Below are 21014 nucleotides of genomic sequence, written 5' to 3' on the forward strand. Positions count from 1 at the left end.
ACTTCCTAGCAGGTTTGCCAAACAAAACAGGTGAAGAAACAAGCCTTACCTGTGCCAATGAACATGACGTCGTACTGGCCATCTTCTGCGTCTACCCGATCCACCACGATTTGTGTGAACTGATAGTCCAAATCTGTCTTAATCATAATGGGCCGGTTATTAATAGGAAATACGGGGTTGTACATCGCTGGGTGGCTTCTTGCAAAGGTGATGACTTCATCAGGTAGGTCCTTGGTTGAGTCAAAGCCTCCAAAAGTCTTACTTGGACACTGGTGGAAAAAACACGAGATCATCAGCAGGAACGCAGCACCCAGACCGTGGGGGGAAAACGCCCCATTTTACTCTTACTTATTTATTTATTTATTTATTTTGTCACAACATCATACAAAAAGATTATATAGTATATACACATATAAACATATATAGGAAGAAGAAAAGAAAAACAATAGGACAGGAACGGTAGGCACGTTTGTGTGCTTATGCACGCCCCTTATGGTCCTCTTAGGAATGGGGTGAGGTCAATAGTAGAAAGTTTTTGGTTAAAGCTTTTAGGATTATGGGAAGAGACCACAGAGTCAGGTAAAGTATTCCAAGCACTGATGATTCTGTTGCAGAAGTCATATTTTCTGCAATCTAGATTAAAGCGGTTTACATTAAGTTTAAATCTATTGGTTGCCCTTGTATTATTGCAATTAAAGCTGAAGTAGTCTTTGACAGGAAGGACATTACAATAGATGATTCTGTGAGTTAAACTTAGGTCTTGTCGAAGGCGACGGAGTTCCAAGTTTTCTAAGCCTAGGATTTCAAGTCTGGTGGGATAAGGTATTTTGTTGTTTTCAGAGGAATGGAGAACTCTTCTTGTAAAATATTTCTGGACACGTTCAATTGTATTGATGTCAGAGATGTGGTGAGGGTTCCAAACAGGTGAGCTGTATTCTAGAATTGGTCTAGCAAATGTTTTATATGCTCTGGTTAGTAGTGTGGTGTTTTGGAAAAGAAGCTACAAAATTAGGTTTACAACTCTTAGAGCTTTTTGCTATGTAGTTGCAGTGGGCTTTGGCACTTAGATCATTTGACATGAAAACTCCAAGGTCTTTAACGGGATGGGGGTCGTCTGTAAGGTAATGTCCATCTAGTATGTACTTAGTTTTAGGGTTCTTTTTTCCTATATGTAAGACTGAGCATTTGCTGGTTGAAATTTGGAGCTGCCAATTTTTAGACCAAGCGGTTAGATGGTCAAGGTCGTTTTGAATGATAGAAGTGTTGTCTGTGGTGTTAAATAGTTTGACATCGTCAGCAAAGAGAACACAATTACTTGAGATATGGTCACAAAGATCATTAATGTATAGAATAAAGAGTGTTGGTCCAAGGACGCTGCCTTGAGGAACGCCACTCTTGACAGGAACAGGATTTGATAAAGCATTGCCAATTTTGACCACTTGTTGTCTGTTAGACAGAAAAGCAGATATCCATTCTGCTTCTCTCGGTCAGGCCCTGCTGGGAAGGCCCTGCCTAGTGCAGCACTCCAGATGGGATCCAGCAGCAGGAAGCACATTAACCATTGCAAAGGCATGCCAAGGCCTTTCTAAGTAGCTGAATCACTGCAGAGGCAAACCAATTTGATTTAGTGATATGACTTCTGTTAGGGAAGTTAATCCAATTTGGAGTTTTGATTGAATCAGTTTCAAACTAAATTACTACACTTGCTCCCTTTATGAATTCAAATATGCAACTCTTGCAATGTGCCTGACAATTTCTGAATTTCTAATGTATATATACCACTTGAAAGGCAACACATAATTAAATATGTTTTCCCCTTCTGTTCAATCATGTCTGATTCTTGCAGACTGCTTGGACACAAGCCTGCAGTTTTCCTGACAAAAGAAACTTTTTGGAAATGGTTTGCCCTTGCCTCTTTCCTTCAGCTGAAAGAGAATGACTGGCCCAAGGGCACCCAGCTGGCTTTGCAGCTAAGGCAGGACTAGAACTCTTGGCCTCCTGGTTTCCAGATTGATGCCTCAAACACTACACCAAACTGACTCTCATAATTAAATAATAATCTTGGTCAATTCAGAAAAAATATAACTACAAACATTGACTTAGTTCATCATACACATATCGACCTACGGTATGTACCACCCACAAATACATATCTTCCTAAATTTTATTTATTCCTTTATTTATTATCATGTTTATGTAGTGTATATTGGAGATGGTGACCCTTTGAGAACTGTATGCAATGAAATTCCATTTTAATGTATGCCGATTAGTGTACATTCAAAGTGACAGTACAGTCATTCTAAGTTCTAAGCCTTCTAAAGAAAAACAAAACAAAACCAAGGAGATAGAAGAGACTAGCAAGCCAGTCCTGTATGTTTCATTAAATGTTGGGTATCAGTTCATACGGTGATCGCCAATATTTACTTTGGCAACATTGCAATATTCATATCCATTGGTGACTATCAAAACTGGGAGAACTTCAGACCAAGTGCGGATAGAACTGCAGAGGGTTCCCTTTCTTGGAGAACTCGGGTGCCCCATTTCAGCACTTAAGCAATGGGAACAACGGCAACCTCTTTTTTCAGGGCCCGGCAGCCATTTTCTGCTGAAGGGAATTCCACATCGCCCGTCCCTAAGGCAGACCTAATTTTCCAGATGGAGTGCAACACTGATAGCTTGCATTAATTAGATAATGATTAATCAGAGAATGGATGTGGAATGGATTGAACAGGGAAAGTAAATCAGAAGTAGGAGGTATTGACCAGGCATTTGGAGAGCCATCCTCAAAAGCATGTGTGGATAACGTTCAATATTTTTTTCATTTGTTCAGTGACCCGATTTTATAATTTAAATGATCCGGCTTCATAATTTACAAGCAAGCAGATGCTCATTAAGTGTTAAATTTATAATGAAAACACAATGGGACTTCCCAAAGTGGGCATTTTCTCCTCCAATGCCTAATGTGCAAAATAAAACCTTCTGGCTGATACCCGACCTTGGTTCTCGTGTTTACCACAAATGACGCAACTGTTCTGGATTCATCTATCGACTGACTGATGGGATTGATATACAGCCTTTCTACTCTGCTGGCCACTTCTCCAGCTGAACTTAACTCTTTGCGCCTAGATGCTCTGTCAAAATGGTTCCCATTATTCAATGACTTACAGAAGTCTAATAGTAAGCAAACAATACTGTGGAACTTAGTCATTTCCTACTGTGAAGCAGCATTGTTTTGGACTTAGTAGAGAGACCACAACTAAGTAGCCTGGGAGGTAAAACAACAAAAACAACAATCCAGAAGAATCCAGTAGCAAACCACTTCCATATTGTTGCCAGGACAATTTCTGCTTAACTGCATGAAGCACCTATGAATCACGCTCAGCTTCAAAAGATGGTTTGCTTTTAACCGTTTATATAGAGTAAAATTAAAATCTAAGTTGTCGACTGTCTTGTGTCAGCTGTCTGTCATGCCCCCCGTCAGAGTCTGAATCTGTGGGGGAAGAAGAGCTGGAACAAGAATTGACAGTGATTGAGACGCAACTCCATTGGCCTTGGAGGAAACTGGGAAAGGGCAGAGTCAGTCCAGGTAAGGCTTTTCAGAATTAGTAAGGCCCGCAGGCGGGGGGGGGGGGGAACACAGGCAGGCTGAACAGGAGAGACAGAGCTCAGATGAGGAGCAAGGACCACCCCCTCCTGGTTCAAAGGCTCGTAGAGTGCAGAGAAGGCGTGATCAGTGCAGACTGAGCAGGCTACTCGCAAGGAGAGTGCCCCATCTTCACCAGGCACACCTGGGGAATGAGACTTAAGGAGACACTTGGGGAAGGGCATTTGTTGGGGACAAACACTGAGTTCCTGAAGTGTTGCGTGCCGACATTTGAACTTACCAAGGGTCCTTGCATTCCTTTTGGCATTCTGGACTAGTTACCTGGATCTTTTGCTCCCTGAAAATTTGGATTTATTGCCATGCAGCCTTGGTACAGACAGAGCTGGGCTGTATTAATTGCAGCCAGAGGCTGCTTGAGGTTTGTGGGGAGGCTTTTATCCCTCTGCTCTAGGACTTGCCAGAAATGTGGGAGCATCTGGGTTGATTTGGAGCAATAAAGGGGTGGTTTGAACTGCTAGCTGTTTCTGTTATCTCTGTGCCATGCCCTGGGTCATCACACTGTCTATCATCTCATTCTGATGCACCAGGTGAGCATGACAACCCTGGTCCATGCCCAGCTACAGACATTCTTATTTTATCTCAAGCTAGTTTTCCACAAAATATATATATATATTTCCTGGAAAAGTTGGCCCTATAGGATTCTTGAAAGCAAGGGGTGATAAATGGGAGAGTAGCAAGACTCTCATGTTAAAAGGACATATCTTATATAAAATATATAATTTGTAGGATTATTACCTTCAAAAGGATATCACCATACCTTTAAGCAGAGGATATCCTAAAGGCTGTGGTTTAAATAGGGGAGCAATTCCCCCATTCCATTTATTGCAAGTTATTCCTGATGTCCCAACTCAACACCAAGAAACCATTCTGGCACCACCTGATTCTCCAGTAGGAAGCTCACTTACGGTTCCTGGCCGAGGGTACGGCACCCTTCCTTGGTAGGGGACCCACTGGTAGTTGGGACCGTCTCTGTGAGCGTAGGGACCCAGGAACACCCGCCTCACATCAGCCATGCTGTACATACAAACAGCTGAGCCCTTGAAGATATTGCTAGCATTGGGGAGAAAGCAGAAGAAAAAAGCTGAGGCATTTTGTTTTCTAAATTAAGAAGGTTCTAGGAATGTCCCTGTGATCTACATGGACAGGGCATTATCCTCATTTCTATGTGCCTGCTTGCCTCTATATCTTTGCTCTCCCCCCCCCCCCAGATTTCTTTGTCACTTAGAGCAGCGAGCCTTATGGTCCTGTTCTCATATCACTCTGGGTACATGGAAAAAATGCTTTCAGTTTCAGTTTCCTTGAGTAATGGAAAGCCTTGCAACCAATCAGCCTCAGAAAACTTCAAGAAGAACATTGGTGTTGCTTCTAGCATATTATATTCATTCTCTCAACATCCCAAACAAGAGACATCTTGGCAATGAAAGAAGACAATGTGAAATGTCTATAATCCAACATCTGTCTATGATTCATGAACCCTTTTGTACTGTCCACAATCTTTTTATGTCTTTTCATGAGAAAACTACAGTTCATTAACCTTTCAACATTCACTGGATTCTCCCAGTTCAAAGGTTAAGAAAACGCCCCCCCCTTTCTTCCAAGCCCCACCTAACAAAGAAACAGCCAACCCCAGTAAGCTCCTGGGTAAGGAGAGCAGCAGGCGCCATACCTGGAAGTGGTAAATACTGCATAGATGATTGGGTTTTTAGGATCTTTTGACTTCATTAGAAACACATCCTCTGTCAACAAAAGGAAGAAGGAAAAGCAACTTAGGTCAATTCATAATGAAATGGTACATATGGTAGCCGATCAGGGAATAAATCTGTATTCACAACTGGTTCTGACACTTACGGAGTTCATCGAAATGGGTGTCGATGCCATTAGGTCCTGGCACAGAACACATTAACCGTGCTTTCAAAAAAGTTGTCCACTTGTTGACAAGGCTTCTGTGTCCACCAAAGTCATTCTATCAAATAAAAAATTTACACCAGAAATTTAAGAGCCTCCTGATGGTCTCAGCCCTGATTGTGACGTCTAAAATCACAATTTTAAGACTTGATTTCTGTCTCGCCCAGAATCCATGTGGGAGACTCTAGGATGGAGGAAGACCTCCAGAGTGAGGGCGAGCAGAACACCAGAAGAAGAGAAAATTATAAATATAAATGTACAATTATGAAATGATAGATTGGGTAAAATAGAAAAGAAACTAAAAAGAAAGTATATATTATCAGAAGATTGTAGTTGCTTGGATACCAAACAAGGGAAATATCATACAACAAAGAAGAAAGAAAGAGAGGAATAGAGGGTAAGATAGAGGAGGTGAAGGAGAGAGAGGGATGGAGGGAAGGAGAAAGAGAGGAGGATAAGTCAGGGGATAAGAGTAGGAGAGAAGGTGAGAAAGGAGGGAAAGAGAAGAGGAGTGGGGGAGAGGAAAGGGAAGTAGGTATGAGGAGGGAGAGGAGGAGGAGGAGGAAGAAGGTTGGAAAGGAGAAGAAGGAGGGAAGGAAAAGAGGAGAAGAAGGCTTGCTGTAAAACGGAGGGAAAGAAAGAGTAGAAGAGGAACTCCAAATGCAATTAAAATGTATTATTTTTGTGCTTTATTTGGAGGGAATATGTATGATTATCTTTGAATAAGAAAATGTACATTTAAAATATGTGTATAAGAAAATAAAAAATAAAAAACTTTTTACAAAAAATAGAACACAAGTTCTGTGGAGTTTTTCATAACAGGAATTCTCCAGGAATTCTCAAGTTGTGTAGAATTAATACAAAAATTGAATCGGGAGACCATATGAATTGAATAAAGGAATGAATAAAAATAAATATTAGACAAGTAAATATATTTAATACGGCCATGAGATTTCAAAGGGGTACTTTATTTCAGACCTGGGGTTTTTTGCATCTGATTTGATTTTTACCTTGCAGATCTGTCCTATTCTGGCATGCGTGGCTTTCCCAGAATGCTCCCCATCAATTGCATTTTCTCGAAAGAAAAAATATATCTTGTCATCTTCTGGATTGTCACTTTCAGGGATCAAATGAGCAGTAATAAACCTGGGATCTGTAAAGGGAATGCAACGTATATAGTATCAGGTGTTTTTACACAGAACCTGAGAATTTTTCTATCTCGGGTGATGACGTTCACAATGAGTTTTCTCTGGAGTTTTCTGGAATTTACTGCTGTAGGCTTTCATGACTGGTATCTCCTGGGCATTGCTAAGCTTCAGAGTTTAGAGGAGATGTTTCTGTGGACCACTCTGCCTCTGAAGATGTAGCTGATGAAACATTTGGAAATTTCTTCTCTAGAACTTGATTACCAAACTATAAAGCCCAGCACTAAGCACTAAAGCCCAACACTGCCCAACTGCCTTAGTGGCCCTAATTTGCATCTGAGGTCTTTTTCTATTTGATCTGTTGAATGTTCTAAGCAATCTTCCCTCAAAGTTCTGGCATGTGGTTCGTGGAAAAGATTGTTTTGTGCATTTCAGGGACTTTTAGGAACATTCTCCATTGTGAAAAAGACTTATTTGGTTATTCATGGCACAGTTTCTAGAATTTAGAATTTTAGATTTTTTTTTATTGGCCAAGTGTGATTGGACACACAAGGAATTTGTCTTGGTGCATAGGCTCTCAGTGTACATAAAAGAAAAGATACGTTCATCAAGGTACAACATTTACAACACAATTGATGGTCAATATATCAATATAAATCATAAGGATTGCCAGCAACAAAGTTACAGTCATACAGTCATAAGTGGAAAGAGATGGGTGATGTGAATGATGAGAAGATTAATAGTAATGCAGATTTAGTCAATAGTTTGACAGCGTTGAGGGAATTATTTGTTTATCAGAGTGATGGCCTTCGGAAAAAAACTGTTCTTGTGTCCAGTTGTATTGTGCTCTATTGTACCCCTTTCACAAGATCACAAAAGCAATAGCCAGCCAAACAAAACCATAAAAACAAAATCCATCATAAATAATATAAAACTTTAGTCATTACAAAGTCAAATAGAAAAGTGAAATAAGGCTAAAATCAACAAAATTTCTTTTATCTGGACTTCTCTTTCATCAGGCCTCTCTTTTCCCTGCATGGCAAATCAGATTATTTGTGGGGATGGGAATCCCGCTTCCGCTCTGCTTCTAGCATCTTTCAGTTTCACTCTCTTTTTAATCTTGCTCTTGTTAAGCTCTGTGTTTGTGTGTGTATATGTGATTTGTACAACAAGTTACAAAAGTAGGTTACAGCAGGAGGAAAAAGTCCCCTTTGATCTGCCAGTTAGACCTCTGCCTTCATCAACCACACTAGACTGTGGAGAAGACAATTGATTTATATGTATTAAAAAAGAACCACAATTAAAGAATGTTAGAATTACAGAGTTGACAAACTCTTTCCCCTCCCCAGTTTCAATTTGCGGTGAAGTGTGCTAAAAATAACAAAGGCGTGTTTTTTTTTTAAAGCAACACCAACCCTACTTCAACATGATTAAGTCTGATCAAAGGGGGACGAAGCCACCAGTTGCTTTTAAGAGCAGGCTGGTGAGTTTTCTCAGCCTCAACCGGCCTCTGATCTCAGGGCAGACGCTGGAAATAGAACTCGGCTTACAGCAACCATTTAAGCCAGAGAAAGAAATACTAAAGAAAGGAAAAGCAAGCAAGACATGATGGTTTATTGTTGCAGTGCTGCTTCTGCTGCTGTTGCTGGATGATGGTGAATATGGTCTTCCAGCCAGCAGATGCCATCTCTCCCTTGCCAGGGGCGGGCAGAATGTCCTACTAGACTCCAATTCCCATCCTCCATAACTAGATAACCCACGAAAGAGAAGGTGTGTCCCAGCAGTTTCTTGTCCAACATCAGTTCAGCTCTTTGCTGTGCCCTAAAGCATTTCTTTTTTTGTTGCAGGGATTAAAGAAAAAGCACACAAAATGCTCTTCTCAAAACTACCAGGAGATATCCCTATATATCAGCGTGGTAATCTCCCAAAGCATTTTAATGAGGGAAATCTCTTTTATGGAAAGCCTCTGCCAGAAGGGAGGACTAAAACTTGTAGGTCACTACCGAAATAATTCAGATAATTCATTTTAAAACTATTAGCTCATGTGTTTTATATTATTTCAGTCCAATGGAGTGAATGTTTAAGTGCTATAAACAAATGTTGAAGTAATAAATCCAAATATCAACCTAAAAAGCACATTAACAAGAAGATAGCTTGCATCTATTCTTGAACTAGTACAATATGAAACATTCAACTAAAACCAAAGTCTGTCTCCAAGAAATGTGAAGTTGAATTGTAATAGACCTTTAAAAATTCACTTCGAACAAAGCAGGGAACAGTGGTGTAAGATAAAATACCATTTAGAGGCTGCCTGAGTCCTGAGGGAAATAGAAGACAAGATGCCAATCACTGAGTGGCCCAAAGACAAACAGAAAAGCCATCCAGCAGCTTAATCCTGACCTCATCCTATCCCTACCTGTATTATGATCACATCAAGTGGATCTTCGGTTAAAAGTTCTCCCTGTTTCTGTTCAGAGTAACATGGCGTTACTCTTGAGACAAATACTTGAGGAAAATATTCCACTATTCAGAAGCTATTTTCAGATTTATTCTTGGGAAAAGTCCTACTGAATTAGAAATTGCAAAACACCAAAAATAGAATTAACAAGGCCATATTTGTTTGCTTGGAACAAACAGCTGTAGTTGTGAGGGGGAGTGTGCGTAATGTACAATGAGCTAAAACTTCTTGCTAAATTTATAGTGAAGGGAGATTGTATACATCTTTTAAAGTAAGGTAAGCATCTTTTCTTTTGTTGTATGCTTCTTACGAGAAGGAAAAAAAAAAAGAACTCCTTTCCCTGGAAAATTGACAAACGCAAAGCTCCATATTCAGAAGAGCCCATTAAGAGGAAAGAAAGGCGAAAATGTTGAGCGGTGGTATAATTAGCAGTTTCCAAGGCCTTTGTTCTTAAGGAGAAAACAATAGTTTTGATTCTCTGTAATGACTAATTATACGATGAAGTGAAAAAAATGAAGTGTGAAATTATATGTAATTCTCCAAGTAAATTAGATTCCTTACAAAACAGTCCTTCTCAGCTGCTCAGCCTGTGTAATTTTAAGGAGACAATTTTCTTTTCTAGCCAATCCAAACAAGAAAGGCAAAGTGGAAACCTGAATTTGTACACAGAACTTTAAAGAATTTGGCCGGTGCCAAGCTGATCTTCAGGAGTGAAAGATCGCTGGACTTTTGCATGCGATTTGGCTAATTCAGTTATCGTAGCAAACTTCTATAACCACCTTTGGTGGTTCAGCTAATGTTTCTCAGTGGACACCACCAGATAGTTCATTTGTCACTAAGAACTGAGGGTGTACACACAACATGTAGCAGGCCTCCCATACTAGAGAGGAGTCATCTGTATACACCAACAAATTATCACCCAGCACTGACCACCTCTTTTCTTTTCACCTCTGCATGCAATTATAGTGGCACAGAAAAGACAAGAACGCCCCAAAACAGACCAATAAAACAGACATACAGAATTTAAAATTCAGAAACACTAATAAAACACAACTGTTAAATTTGAAATACAGAACAAAAAGAAAATAAAATGATCTGAAACAATTAATATCAAGAAATGAAGGTCACCCAGCTTATGCAAACCTAAGCTATTGCAGGAAGCTTGGCAATCTTTCTAATGAGCCAGGGTGGCGCAGTATTGCAGGCTGGCTCACTGACCACAGCCAGCAGTTCAATCCTGACCGGCTCAAGGTCGATTCAGCCTTCCATCCTTCTAAAATGAGGACCCAGATTGCTAGGAGGGCAAGACCCTGACTCTGTAAACTGCTCAGAGAGGGCTGTAAAGCATTGTGAAGTGGTATATAAGTCTAAGTGCTATTGCTAATGGTTTGTCTGAATGAGATGCTGTAGAAGGAAGATTGCAATTTCTTGACTGAAAGAAAACGAAGATTTCTGAAAATTGTGTTTATGAACGCCAGACGTCATGGGTGATACAACAGGCAGTCCAGCAATACATTGATTATTGCCAGTGGTAAAATCCTCTGAAGTCTGCTACCAGTTCTGTGAGTCTGATACCCAGTGTGCGCTTTGCTCGCCATACACGCTTCATCTACATGTGCGCCTGAGGCGGGCCTGCGCAGCAGTAAAAAAGGAACATTTTGAAGTCTTCTGAGTCTGCAAAGGTAAGTAGAATAGCGAGGGGGGGGAATCTGCTGTGCCACGTGATTTAGATTAGCTAGAAAGCAGGAAATCTGACGATTCTAGTTAATATAAATCATGCATCACATCTGATCGTCGCCTAGCTGATCGTCAGAAATACTGGTTCGCCTGAAGTGGTAGCATTTTTTTACTACCAGTTCGGGAGAACTGATATGAACCAGTAGTATTTCACCTCTGATTATTACTCTGTATTTCAGCAGAAGCCCAGATGGTTTGTGTGTATATTCAACTATAGTCTCCGTAATAGGTAGTTTGCTTGGGTGAGATATGCAGGATGTCATAGAAGTAGTTAGGAAGCGTCCGTGGAGAAGCTGCAATTGCACCGATTTTGGCCCTGCCATTTTGTGAGCCTAAATCCCAGATCTTCCCTTTGAGTTCTATTGAACTCAATTCCTTTGAGTTCCATTGGTCAGGGCCAAGAGGCATTGATGCCTTGGATGAGATACCATTAGATGCTAGACTGGAATCAAGAGGCTGGTAATACTTAGAAAGCCAGTTTGGTGTGATGGTGAAGGCGTCAGGCTAGAAACCGGGAGTTCTAGTTCTGCCTTAGGCATGAAGCCAGTTGGGTGATCCTGAGCTGGTCACTCTCTCTCAGCTCTAGGAAGGAGGAAATGGCAAGTCTCTTCTGAACTCTTGCCATGAAAATTTCAGGGACCTGTCCAGACAGTTGCCAGGAGTCAACACTATTTATTTATTTATTTATTTATTATTTAAATTTTTAAATAACAGTGTTTTAAATAACACTGAGTAGAAGATGTATGTGTACCTCCCCCGCTCCAAAATGCGTGGAAAGTTCTGTTCACTTCTTCACCTGGGTGATCAACCCTGGAAGATCATCAGTAATGCAACTACTGGTACGGCTCCTAAATAGTCTGAAAGCCGTGTGTGTGTGTGTGTGTGTGTGTGTGTGTGTGTGTGTGTGTGAGAGAGAGAGAGAGAGAGAGAGGGGGGGGTGCATTTAACTTAACCCTTTCAAGTTTAACAAGACTACAAAACTGAACTGGATTTGCATCAATATCTGAGGTCATGAAGGATTTTCACGTGAGGTGGAATGTGGAAGGGAAACATGAAGTACTTTTACACCTGTCTTAGCCCTGATTCCTTACTTCTCAATGTTTCATTTTCACTCACCTCTCAGATATATTTCCTCCCTGTTCCTTGCTACATTTTAAACGTTTTAAACGTTCAATACTTTGTAGACAAAAAGACAGCTACAAATCTGAGATCACATTGAATATATTTTTGTGGAGCTTATAATTAATTTTCGCAGCTAGTGTAGACAAATTTGACACAAAATCTATTAAAGGAAGATTAAATCCATGGCGCAGTAAAGTTTGAAATAAACTCTGCCTGAATGATTTTGTTTTGCTTTTATTTTATTTTTACACTAACTTGTCATGTAACTGAAATTCATCACAGCATAGAAACAACAGTTGGCAGAAACAAGCACAAAAAATAATCTTCATTACCCTTTTTGGTATTCAGTGTTTTTGCATCAATTATGACAGACCTGCTTGGTATTCATGTCGACAGAATGTATAATTTCCAATTTAATTTAGCAGTAAAAATGTGAGGAATAAACCTCAGTGTTTTAGCTCGCAGTTTCATTATTTATGCATAGATCTCTTGATTGATATTGTTGATTCTCCCCCCCCCAAATAAATAAATAAATAAATAAATAAATAAATAAATAAATAAATAAATAAATAAATAGGGAGTGGGGTTAACATAGCCAGAATCACACTGAAAAAGAAGGAAAGAGAATTGAGTGCCTGATCACACCATCCATCTTCCTGTCACTACAGGTGTGCTCTCCTTCTTTGTACGTTAAAGGTGAATTATACTTCACTAAAATCTAATGCATTTTTTGAAATATTAACACTCTCACCCATTTCTAAGTGAGTTTTCAGTGTTTGCAGTTGGGATTCCTTAGCCTCCCATTTCCTCAGGAGAAGCAGCCCTGAGGCCCTGACATTATTGAGGGAAGCCTTGTATGCTTGTACATCCAGGATGAACAGTTTAAGGGGGGCGGGGAGGAATAATTCTAAGAGATTCCCTTTGGAACAATACATTTCTCTACAGACGAGGAACTGGGTGGCTCCCACAGAAGTGACTGGAGACCTTTTGCAGCCTCCCTCCTATCATCCTTGGGAAGAGCCTCTCTTCAGCAACTTTTTTTCAGTACATTCACTGCCCAGCTCTCCATCCTTGATGCCTGGGGCCTGTTCTGCATTTCAGGGGCCCATTGGAGGCAAGGAAAACAATTGGACAGAAAACAGGAAGCAGCAAAAGACAGTCCATACCCACCGTAGATCGAGCCCTCCTTTTTAAAGATGAGGTAGGGTGAGTTGAGACTTAAGGATGGTGAAGAAGAGGAGAGCGAAACAGAAAGGGAAATACCTAGGAATAATTATTTAGTTATAACTAGGAATCCCACCTCCCAGATAACACAACTAATGGGGAAGATTTCTGCAAAACAACAACAAAAAACCCTCAATTGCTGCCCAATTCTTTGCCTGCGTGGAAAAAGTAGCTCTGTTACAGGCTAGAAATGAAGGGGTTATTTTTCTAAAGTGGAAATATTCCTCTAGATAGGTAATCATACTGTACACTTCCACTTCATTTATCTTGCTGTTAAAGTAATTGAAAATACATTTTCTTTACAAAATCGAGACAAGCTGTGCAAGGAAGGAAATAAATCATCAGATGCCTAATCCTGACAGCGCCATTGTGAGTGAACTTCCTGGGCCGTCATCTGCAGATGCGTAACTTCCAACCACCCTCAGATCCTAATGGAAAAGTCTAGAGATACGGATCTCCCCCCCCCCATCTTTCTCTTAGACAGTATTTTAACTTTTTAAAGCTCACTTTATCTGCCTGTCCACTCCCATATCTTGTTTCTATCATTTCCTGCGATGTTTTCTATCCGATTCCTACTTCTTATCTTTTCATTCCTGTCCTCTGATTTCCTGCATGGGACCCTCATGGGAGTGTTTGATCTTCTTGCCAATTAAGATAACACTCCATGTGTATTTGCACACAAGAGGGTTAGTGGAGCACATGCGCAGCCTGTGATTCGGGGGCTTTCCAAGAACCAACCACAAGCTGGAATAGGAAGTTTGTTACCTGGAGGCAGAGCTTGGGATAAGGGAAGAAACAGCTTTGTCTTATAAAAAGCAGTTGCTGATGTTCCTGTTCAGAACCATCTCCCTGTTGCTCAACCTTGGCAGCTTGAAGATGTGAGGACTTCAACTCCCAGAATTCTCCAGCCCTCCCCCCTCCCCCGGTGAGTGCTAAAGTACTGTATAGATGTTAGGCATTTTGTTTGGAGTCACCCGGGAGAATTATTGCTAGCATGAATTATTGCCATCAAACCATTCCATTCCATCTGCCGAACTTAAAGCCCCAGGAGACATCATCATGGCAGGCCCTCCATGTTTCCTTGGAAATCTACTCCCAGGTGTTTGAAGACTGGGCCATGTTCAGTCAAGTTCCCCTCTATCTTCCAACTTTGGACTTTGATTCTTTTGAAGAAGACGATAATATCAAAATTCTGGAAATTTACTACTATCCTATTTTCCTTACAAATATTAAATTGGAGCATCCACTGCTGTTTTGAAGCCTGTCAGAGAATGTGAGAAATAAGACTGTCCCAAAGGTGCTTTTTCAAGAGGCAACTGGACTTTCTGGTTTTTCTTTGAAGATGTTTTGCTTTTCATCCAAGAAGCTTCTTCAGTTCTGGAGAAGAAGAAAAAGCTTCTTAGATGAGAAGCAAAATAATCTTCAAAGAAAAACCAGAAAGTCCAGTTGCCTCTTGAAAAAGCACCTTTGGGACAATCATGATCTGGATGACAGAGAATCTCCGTAGATGAAAAATAAGATTATTTCATCTCTGTGCAATAATACACAGATTTTGTGGGGTGCTTCTTTGGGAGCATGACTGTCAAAGCAAATGATGGAATTAATGGACAAATTAAACAGGGAAAGAGCCAGATATCCTGCCGCATACCTTGATCAGTCCATGGTTGTTGTAGCCTATTCCCAGAGAGGAATTAGCACATCATTTCAGTACCAAATAAGGTATCTGTCCACGGCAGTGCATTCTGGAACTTATCCACAAAAAATCTCTGGCTATAGAATCAAAGGCATATTTGAAGTCCAGATATATCATTTATATAGATGAGGTTAAACTGTGCACATATTTGTGAATAATATAATACTAAAATTTAGTCTACAGTCGACAGCCCTTCTCTAAACCCTGTTTGTTCATCCCCTTTAATTCCTTCCGATTCCATCCATGTCTAAAGTTTGCTTTGCATATAATTTGCATACAATACTTAATAGACTAATAGGTCTATAATTTACAGGATCTTCCTGATTATCTTTATTGTAAGTAGGGACAATTATTGCAGCCCTCCAATCTGGAAGACCCGAAGTGTCTGTATTCTCCACTATCAGATAATAATCCATACCCCAAAGAAGAAGTAATTAAAAAAAACTTTCTTTCTATAAAATCACACCAACCTCAATAAATTCAATGAAATTATCTAATAACAAAAAGTACCCCTTAAAAACAAAACAAATGAATGATATGTACACCTTTAGCTATACTTGCAGAATGAATGATGTATGGAATTATTTTCAATTTAATATAGCAGGTAGCTATTTGAGCAATTGGGGAATCCAGTATCTTCTTTTTATTAAACCTTGCGACAGTACCCAAAGCTATGTTAGAATTGCAATTTTATGCCCATTTGTTTGCAACTGAATGCCACAGGGCTTTCCAAACCTGGGACTTCAGAGTGGGGAAGAGGCTGCCATTTGAACAAGACTGACAGCTTAATGGGGCTGCATTTGTGCCCCATAACGGAACTTCCTCAGTCAGGTTGTTTGATTTCTGGGCCACCGCCTGGGAATCAACCAGCCACGGCTTTCTTCGACCTCATCCCTCTCCTTTGTGGGCCATGCACTGTGATCTAAGCGCACTCAACCTCCACCAGGGGGTCTCCAAAGGAGAGTTTGCTTCCCCCCATTCACACCCGGGTTTCTGTTTGGCCAACTACACCCCAGGGTCTCACTGGGCCTTTGTGCCGCAAGCACTGATCCAATTGTCGCCATTCTGCGCGCTCCGGGTCGATAATCAGGGTGTTGCCAGGAACTAATGAATTTGCAAACAGTTCCAATTTTCACAGGGGGGGGGCCCTCCAGTCCGGAGAGTGAAGTCACCAGGAGTGATCAGGCTGGAACAGCTGGCATTAGTGGGAAACACACCCCCCCGACACTTTTCTGTGCAATTCTCCTCCCTTTTATTCACTCCACACAGACCCTCAGCTGAGGCAGTCAGGTGTTTGTTTCCGGTAGCCCACCAGAAGAGAAACAATTAAGGCTATGAAGCCCTGGGACAAGAAATCCTTCCATTGAGGCTGCATTCCTATGTTGTGCATAGGAAAGATGAGCTCCGGTCTTTCCTCCATAAGAAGTCTGCCATCAGGCTCTTTGGTAGCAGAGCATAAGACCCAACTGGGTAATACATTTCTCCTTAACCTTTGCTCAGTGGGCAGACCAATCCTTGGGGATTGGAGAAGCTTCTGGAAGGTCTGTGGGTTCCCAACCTCCCCTTTGAGGACAATGCCCCCACTCTTCTAAAATTAAGGCCTTCCTCTTTAGAAAAGAGCTCATTTTGAGCAATTATTCTCGCTAGTTTAATTAGCTACAAGTTGTGTTTTATTTGTTTGTTAAATTTATTTGCCGCCTCCCTTGCCTTATTTGATAGAAACAGTGAAAGGCAGAAGGGTTTCCCCCTCCCCCACCTTTAATCTCTGAGGTGTTCAGTGACCAAACGGCACCAGGAAGAGAAAAGGGAAAGAGGAGAAAGGTTGGGATACAAATAGAGGTGTCAGCGCACACATTTCTGAACCATTTTGGGGCAGAAAAACCTGAACGTTTTTACCAACTGTATAGCTATTCCAATTACTTCTTGGGCCACCTCTATATCCAAATAAAGGGAGTGCATAATTCACAAGTAAGTTGCAGAAACTTTTTTGAATTTCTGCTATTCATTAAAGCTTTGTACCCTTTTCCAGGCTTCAGTTTGAAAACAAGATGTTGCAGCTGCTTTAAAGTTACATTTGTTGTTACTCGAACATAAATACACTTTTCAGTCACACACAGAAGTCTGAAAAATGGCAGGAAGTTGCCTTGTTGAGCTGCAGAGAAGTCCCGGCTCTTTCCTCACACAAGGCTCAAAGCAATTTTTCTGAATTAATTTTTTAAGACTACATTCTTGACGGGTCAGATTTTTCAACTTTCAAGTTCCAAATATTAAGGGTGCTCAAAAGTTGTGACATGCCTTGGGGATTGTAAATAAATTTTGGTTACTTTAATATAATTTAGATGTGCTTGGTAAGTAACGACATAAATATCATAACATTTTGTTTGTTTCATTTCAGTTCCAACCATCATTTGCTTCTTCTTCCCAGAAAGTTTGGGAGCAGGTTCCATGCAAGACAAATTACCTCTGCACCGGTTTTTAAAGCTATTTGAAAACTGCTATGCTGTATTTTTAAAAACTTTAACTTATGAAAGTCAGCCACATAGACAATACTATCGCTATCATCCCATGTGTGTCTCTAAGTATCTGTGTTTGTGTGTGAAAAGAAAATAGGTGACCAGGGTGGTACAGAACCGAGCAGGGGACTTTATACTTAGGGAAACAAATGTAACAGTGCATAGAAGCCGCACCTAAAGCTAGGATTCTCAGAGAGTGCCAGCAAAGGATTGAAACCTAACCACCATCTTTCTACATCTCACTTCCTGGGGTTTTTGATACATGGTGCGTGAGGCTGCCAACAGAGGAAGTGTCTGGGGGGAAAAACCCTTACTTTTCCCTGGTGTGAATGGAATAATACCGGAAACAATAATCTTACTAGGTATACATTGCTTTTAAGGCTAGCCAAACCACCAGGATCATACAGATGTGATCCAGATTTACATGGATGGATGGATAATGTTACTGAGCTGCCAGGCACATGTGTCTGCAGATGGGTTCTCTGGGAAACAAGCCCTTGTAGAATAAGGATCGTTGGGGAGAATAAATGCCAAATGTGGTAAAGGAAATTTTCCCACTGAGCCTTTGGTTCCGTTCTGCAATGAGGGAACGTGGCAGCAAAGTGGCTACCAAGAGAAGAGAAGCCACGATCAAACTGGGTTTCCGGATCCACTTGCCAGCTGTCCAGATGTGATGTAGTCTTTCATATCCACCCATATTCTGTAGCTTCTGTTGCTGTTGCTTCTAATCCTGCTTCTTCATGCACGCAATGAAATTAATGAAAAGCTTAGGGCTTTTTCCATCATTTCCCCAGAAGTGCAGGATCTACTTTTCTCTGGTCAGCGGAGGGCTGATCCATTGGTTGAAGCAGGTGTTGACTTACTGGCTTGTCACTCGAGCCTGGCATTGTGGTTTGAGAGAGAGGGGCTGGCCCAAAGTCACCCGGCTGGCTTTCATACTTAAGGGGGGGACTAGAACTCACCATCTCCTGCTTTCTAGCCTGGTGCCAAAACCACTAGATCTAATCCATGTTTAATTAATTTAATGAGTGCTTATCCATAGCTACTATTAAAAGATATTTTCTGTGCCCTGTACCTTTATAGTCCACCAACGTCCACTTTGACAGGGCTGCTCTCAGGACAGATGACTGTTGTTGGAGCCTGCTGTAATTTTTATGCTTAGTTTGTTGTGAGCATTTACACAGACCACAATAACAACAACAAAACTTTATTATAGTTAAAGATCAGCAAACCGCAGTAGTAAATTGCAATAATACATCATTAAATGAATTGTGCAAACTTCATCAGGCCCTTGGCAAATTGTCCTTTCTGCAATGATGTGCAGGTTTCTGACAAAATTCCCACCAATTATTTCCCCCTGTGCTAACAGTCACTGTGTGGGCCAGTTTGAAATGTGTAGGTAAGCATCACCTGTATTCCTATCATGCCTCACTACCTTCTTGAACATCAAATAGTGGGTGCTCTTTTTTGTTTGTCTGCTGATGAACTGATGTTTTGGCCAAACTGCCATGGCATTCAAGAGGATGCTCAGAATAAGCTCCCAAATGTCAAAGGTGTCCTTTGGCAGAAAAAAAAATTGTGGGTGGCCCCCAAAAGATAGGGGGCTCCGAAAGCTCCCGCCTTTTAATAAAATGAGTTAGTCCAAAAAACGTTGGCCACCAAACTCCCGTTTTTTGCCCCCACAGAAGGATCTCCTCCTAGAACGACCGAATGAAACACCTGATTTGATTCGCACCTTGTAGGAACTCTCCATGGCAGAAAACTTGATGTGACAAAATTTCTCTGTTCCAGTATGGAAGCGGCAACCCAACCTCCCACCACAGAAGCCGTATAAGAACATTATTCAGATGACTACAAACACATTGCAACAATAGACGGACCAGCTTTACATCACCACCCTGGATGGGGAGAAACAGACTCAAGCTCAATCCCTCCAAGACGGAGTGGCTGTGGATGCCAGCACCCCGGTACAGTCAGCTGCAGCCGCAGCTGGCTGTGGGGGGCGAGTTATTGGTCCCAACGGAGAGGGTGCGCAACTTGGGTGTCCTCTTGGATGGGCGGCTGTCGTTTGACGATCATTTGGCGGCCGTCTCCAAGAGGGCCTTCCACCAAGTACACTTGGTGCGCCAGTTGCGCCCCTTTCTTGACCGGGATGCCTTATGCACAGTCACTCATGCCCTTGTCACTTCCCGCTTGGACTATTGCAATGCTCTCTACATGGGGCTGCCCTTGAAGTGCACCCGGAGGCTGCAGCTAGTCCAGAATGCAGCTGCACGGGTAATAGTGGGAGCAACTCGTTGCTCCTATGTAACACCAATCCTGCGCAATTTGCACTGGCTTCCTGTGGTTTTTCGGGTGCGCTTCAAGATTCTGGTTACCACCTTTAAAGCGCTCCATGGCTTAGGACCCGGGTACTTATGGGACCGCCTGCTGTTACCTTTTGCCTCCCACCGACCCGTACGCTCACACAGAGAGGGCCTTCTCAGGGTGCCGTCTGCCAAGCAATGTCGGTTGGCGGCCCCCAGGGGAAGGGCCTTCTCTGTTGGAGCTCCTACGCTTTGGAATGAACTTCCCCCTGGTTTACGTCAAGTGCCTGATCTTCGGACTTTTCGCCGTGAGCTGAAAATGCACCTATTTATTCAAGCGGGACTGGATTAAAATTTTATTGGGGTTATTTATATTTTAAGATTTTAAATTGTTTTAAATTTTCGGCCACATTATAATATGTTTCTTTTTAATTTCTTTTAATCTGTATATAGTGTATTTTTACTTGGCTGTACACCGCCCTGAGTCCTTCGGGAGAAGGGCGGTATAAAAGTCGAAATAAATAAATAAATAAACAAACAAAAAACAAACAAATAAAAGGATACCTGTGCAACTTTATCAAAAAGTGTTGACCACTCAACCCACCACAGCACAACCAACACAAGCGATGAAAAGGATGACGCAATTGCAACCACAAGGCATCAGTGTAGCACGCAAACCAACTGAAGCACTCCAAAAAATCTTAAGTAAACCAAAAGACCGAACAGCCCAAGAAGAAAAACCGAGAGTCCACTACGACATGCAGTGTAAGGACTCTAGCAGCCACCATGTAGGACAGACTAGCAGGGAAGGTCCATGTACACCAACTAGTAGTCAGAAAATACGGTATAAAGTCCTTAATCACATAACACATGGTTGACGGAGGTAACCAAAATTTCACCTGGGAAAGTGTGAGCACCCTAGACCAAGCGAAATCCCAAAACAGTAGGGAATTCCTAGAAGTTTGGCACTCAGATAAATCAGTATTCAAGTTTACACACCAGAAGAGTCAGAAAGACTTTCTTAACAGCAGCCAACACCCAGATTAGCAAAGGTTACCACTAGGAGCAACACCAGGCAAGCAGTAAACAACAGCCTAATGAGAGAACCACCAATGAGAAGACAACATCTCCACCAACTCTGACAGGGCAACTTACTCTATATAAAGAAAGAGTAAACCTCACTCCCTTTTAGCACTGAAGATGTTCTCATCTGCAAGAGAGCAAGAAAAAGCAAGAGGGCCTCACAG

At 41.5% G+C, this 21014-nt stretch overlaps 1 protein-coding gene across 4 annotated transcripts in view; it reads right to left on the minus strand.

Moving 5' to 3' along the window:
- SEMA3A (semaphorin 3A) overlaps positions 1 to 21014 on the minus strand; it is a 174036-nt gene that overhangs the window by 19368 nt on the left and 133654 nt on the right. For all 4 annotated transcript variants that reach the window (XM_058190464.1, XM_058190462.1, XM_058190461.1 and 1 more), the window contains 5 exons: positions 6580 to 6722; positions 5513 to 5627; positions 5331 to 5400; positions 4570 to 4714; positions 50 to 269 (listed from right to left, as the gene is read on the minus strand). In XM_058190464.1, the coding sequence (XP_058046447.1) occupies positions 50 to 269; positions 4570 to 4714; positions 5331 to 5400; positions 5513 to 5627; positions 6580 to 6722 (693 nt within the window). The remainder of the gene's footprint in view (positions 1 to 49; positions 270 to 4569; positions 4715 to 5330; positions 5401 to 5512; positions 5628 to 6579; positions 6723 to 21014) is intronic.

This window comes from Ahaetulla prasina, chromosome 7 (genome assembly GCF_028640845.1).
Source record: "Ahaetulla prasina isolate Xishuangbanna chromosome 7, ASM2864084v1, whole genome shotgun sequence".
Taxonomy (NCBI): domain Eukaryota; kingdom Metazoa; phylum Chordata; class Lepidosauria; order Squamata; family Colubridae; genus Ahaetulla; species Ahaetulla prasina.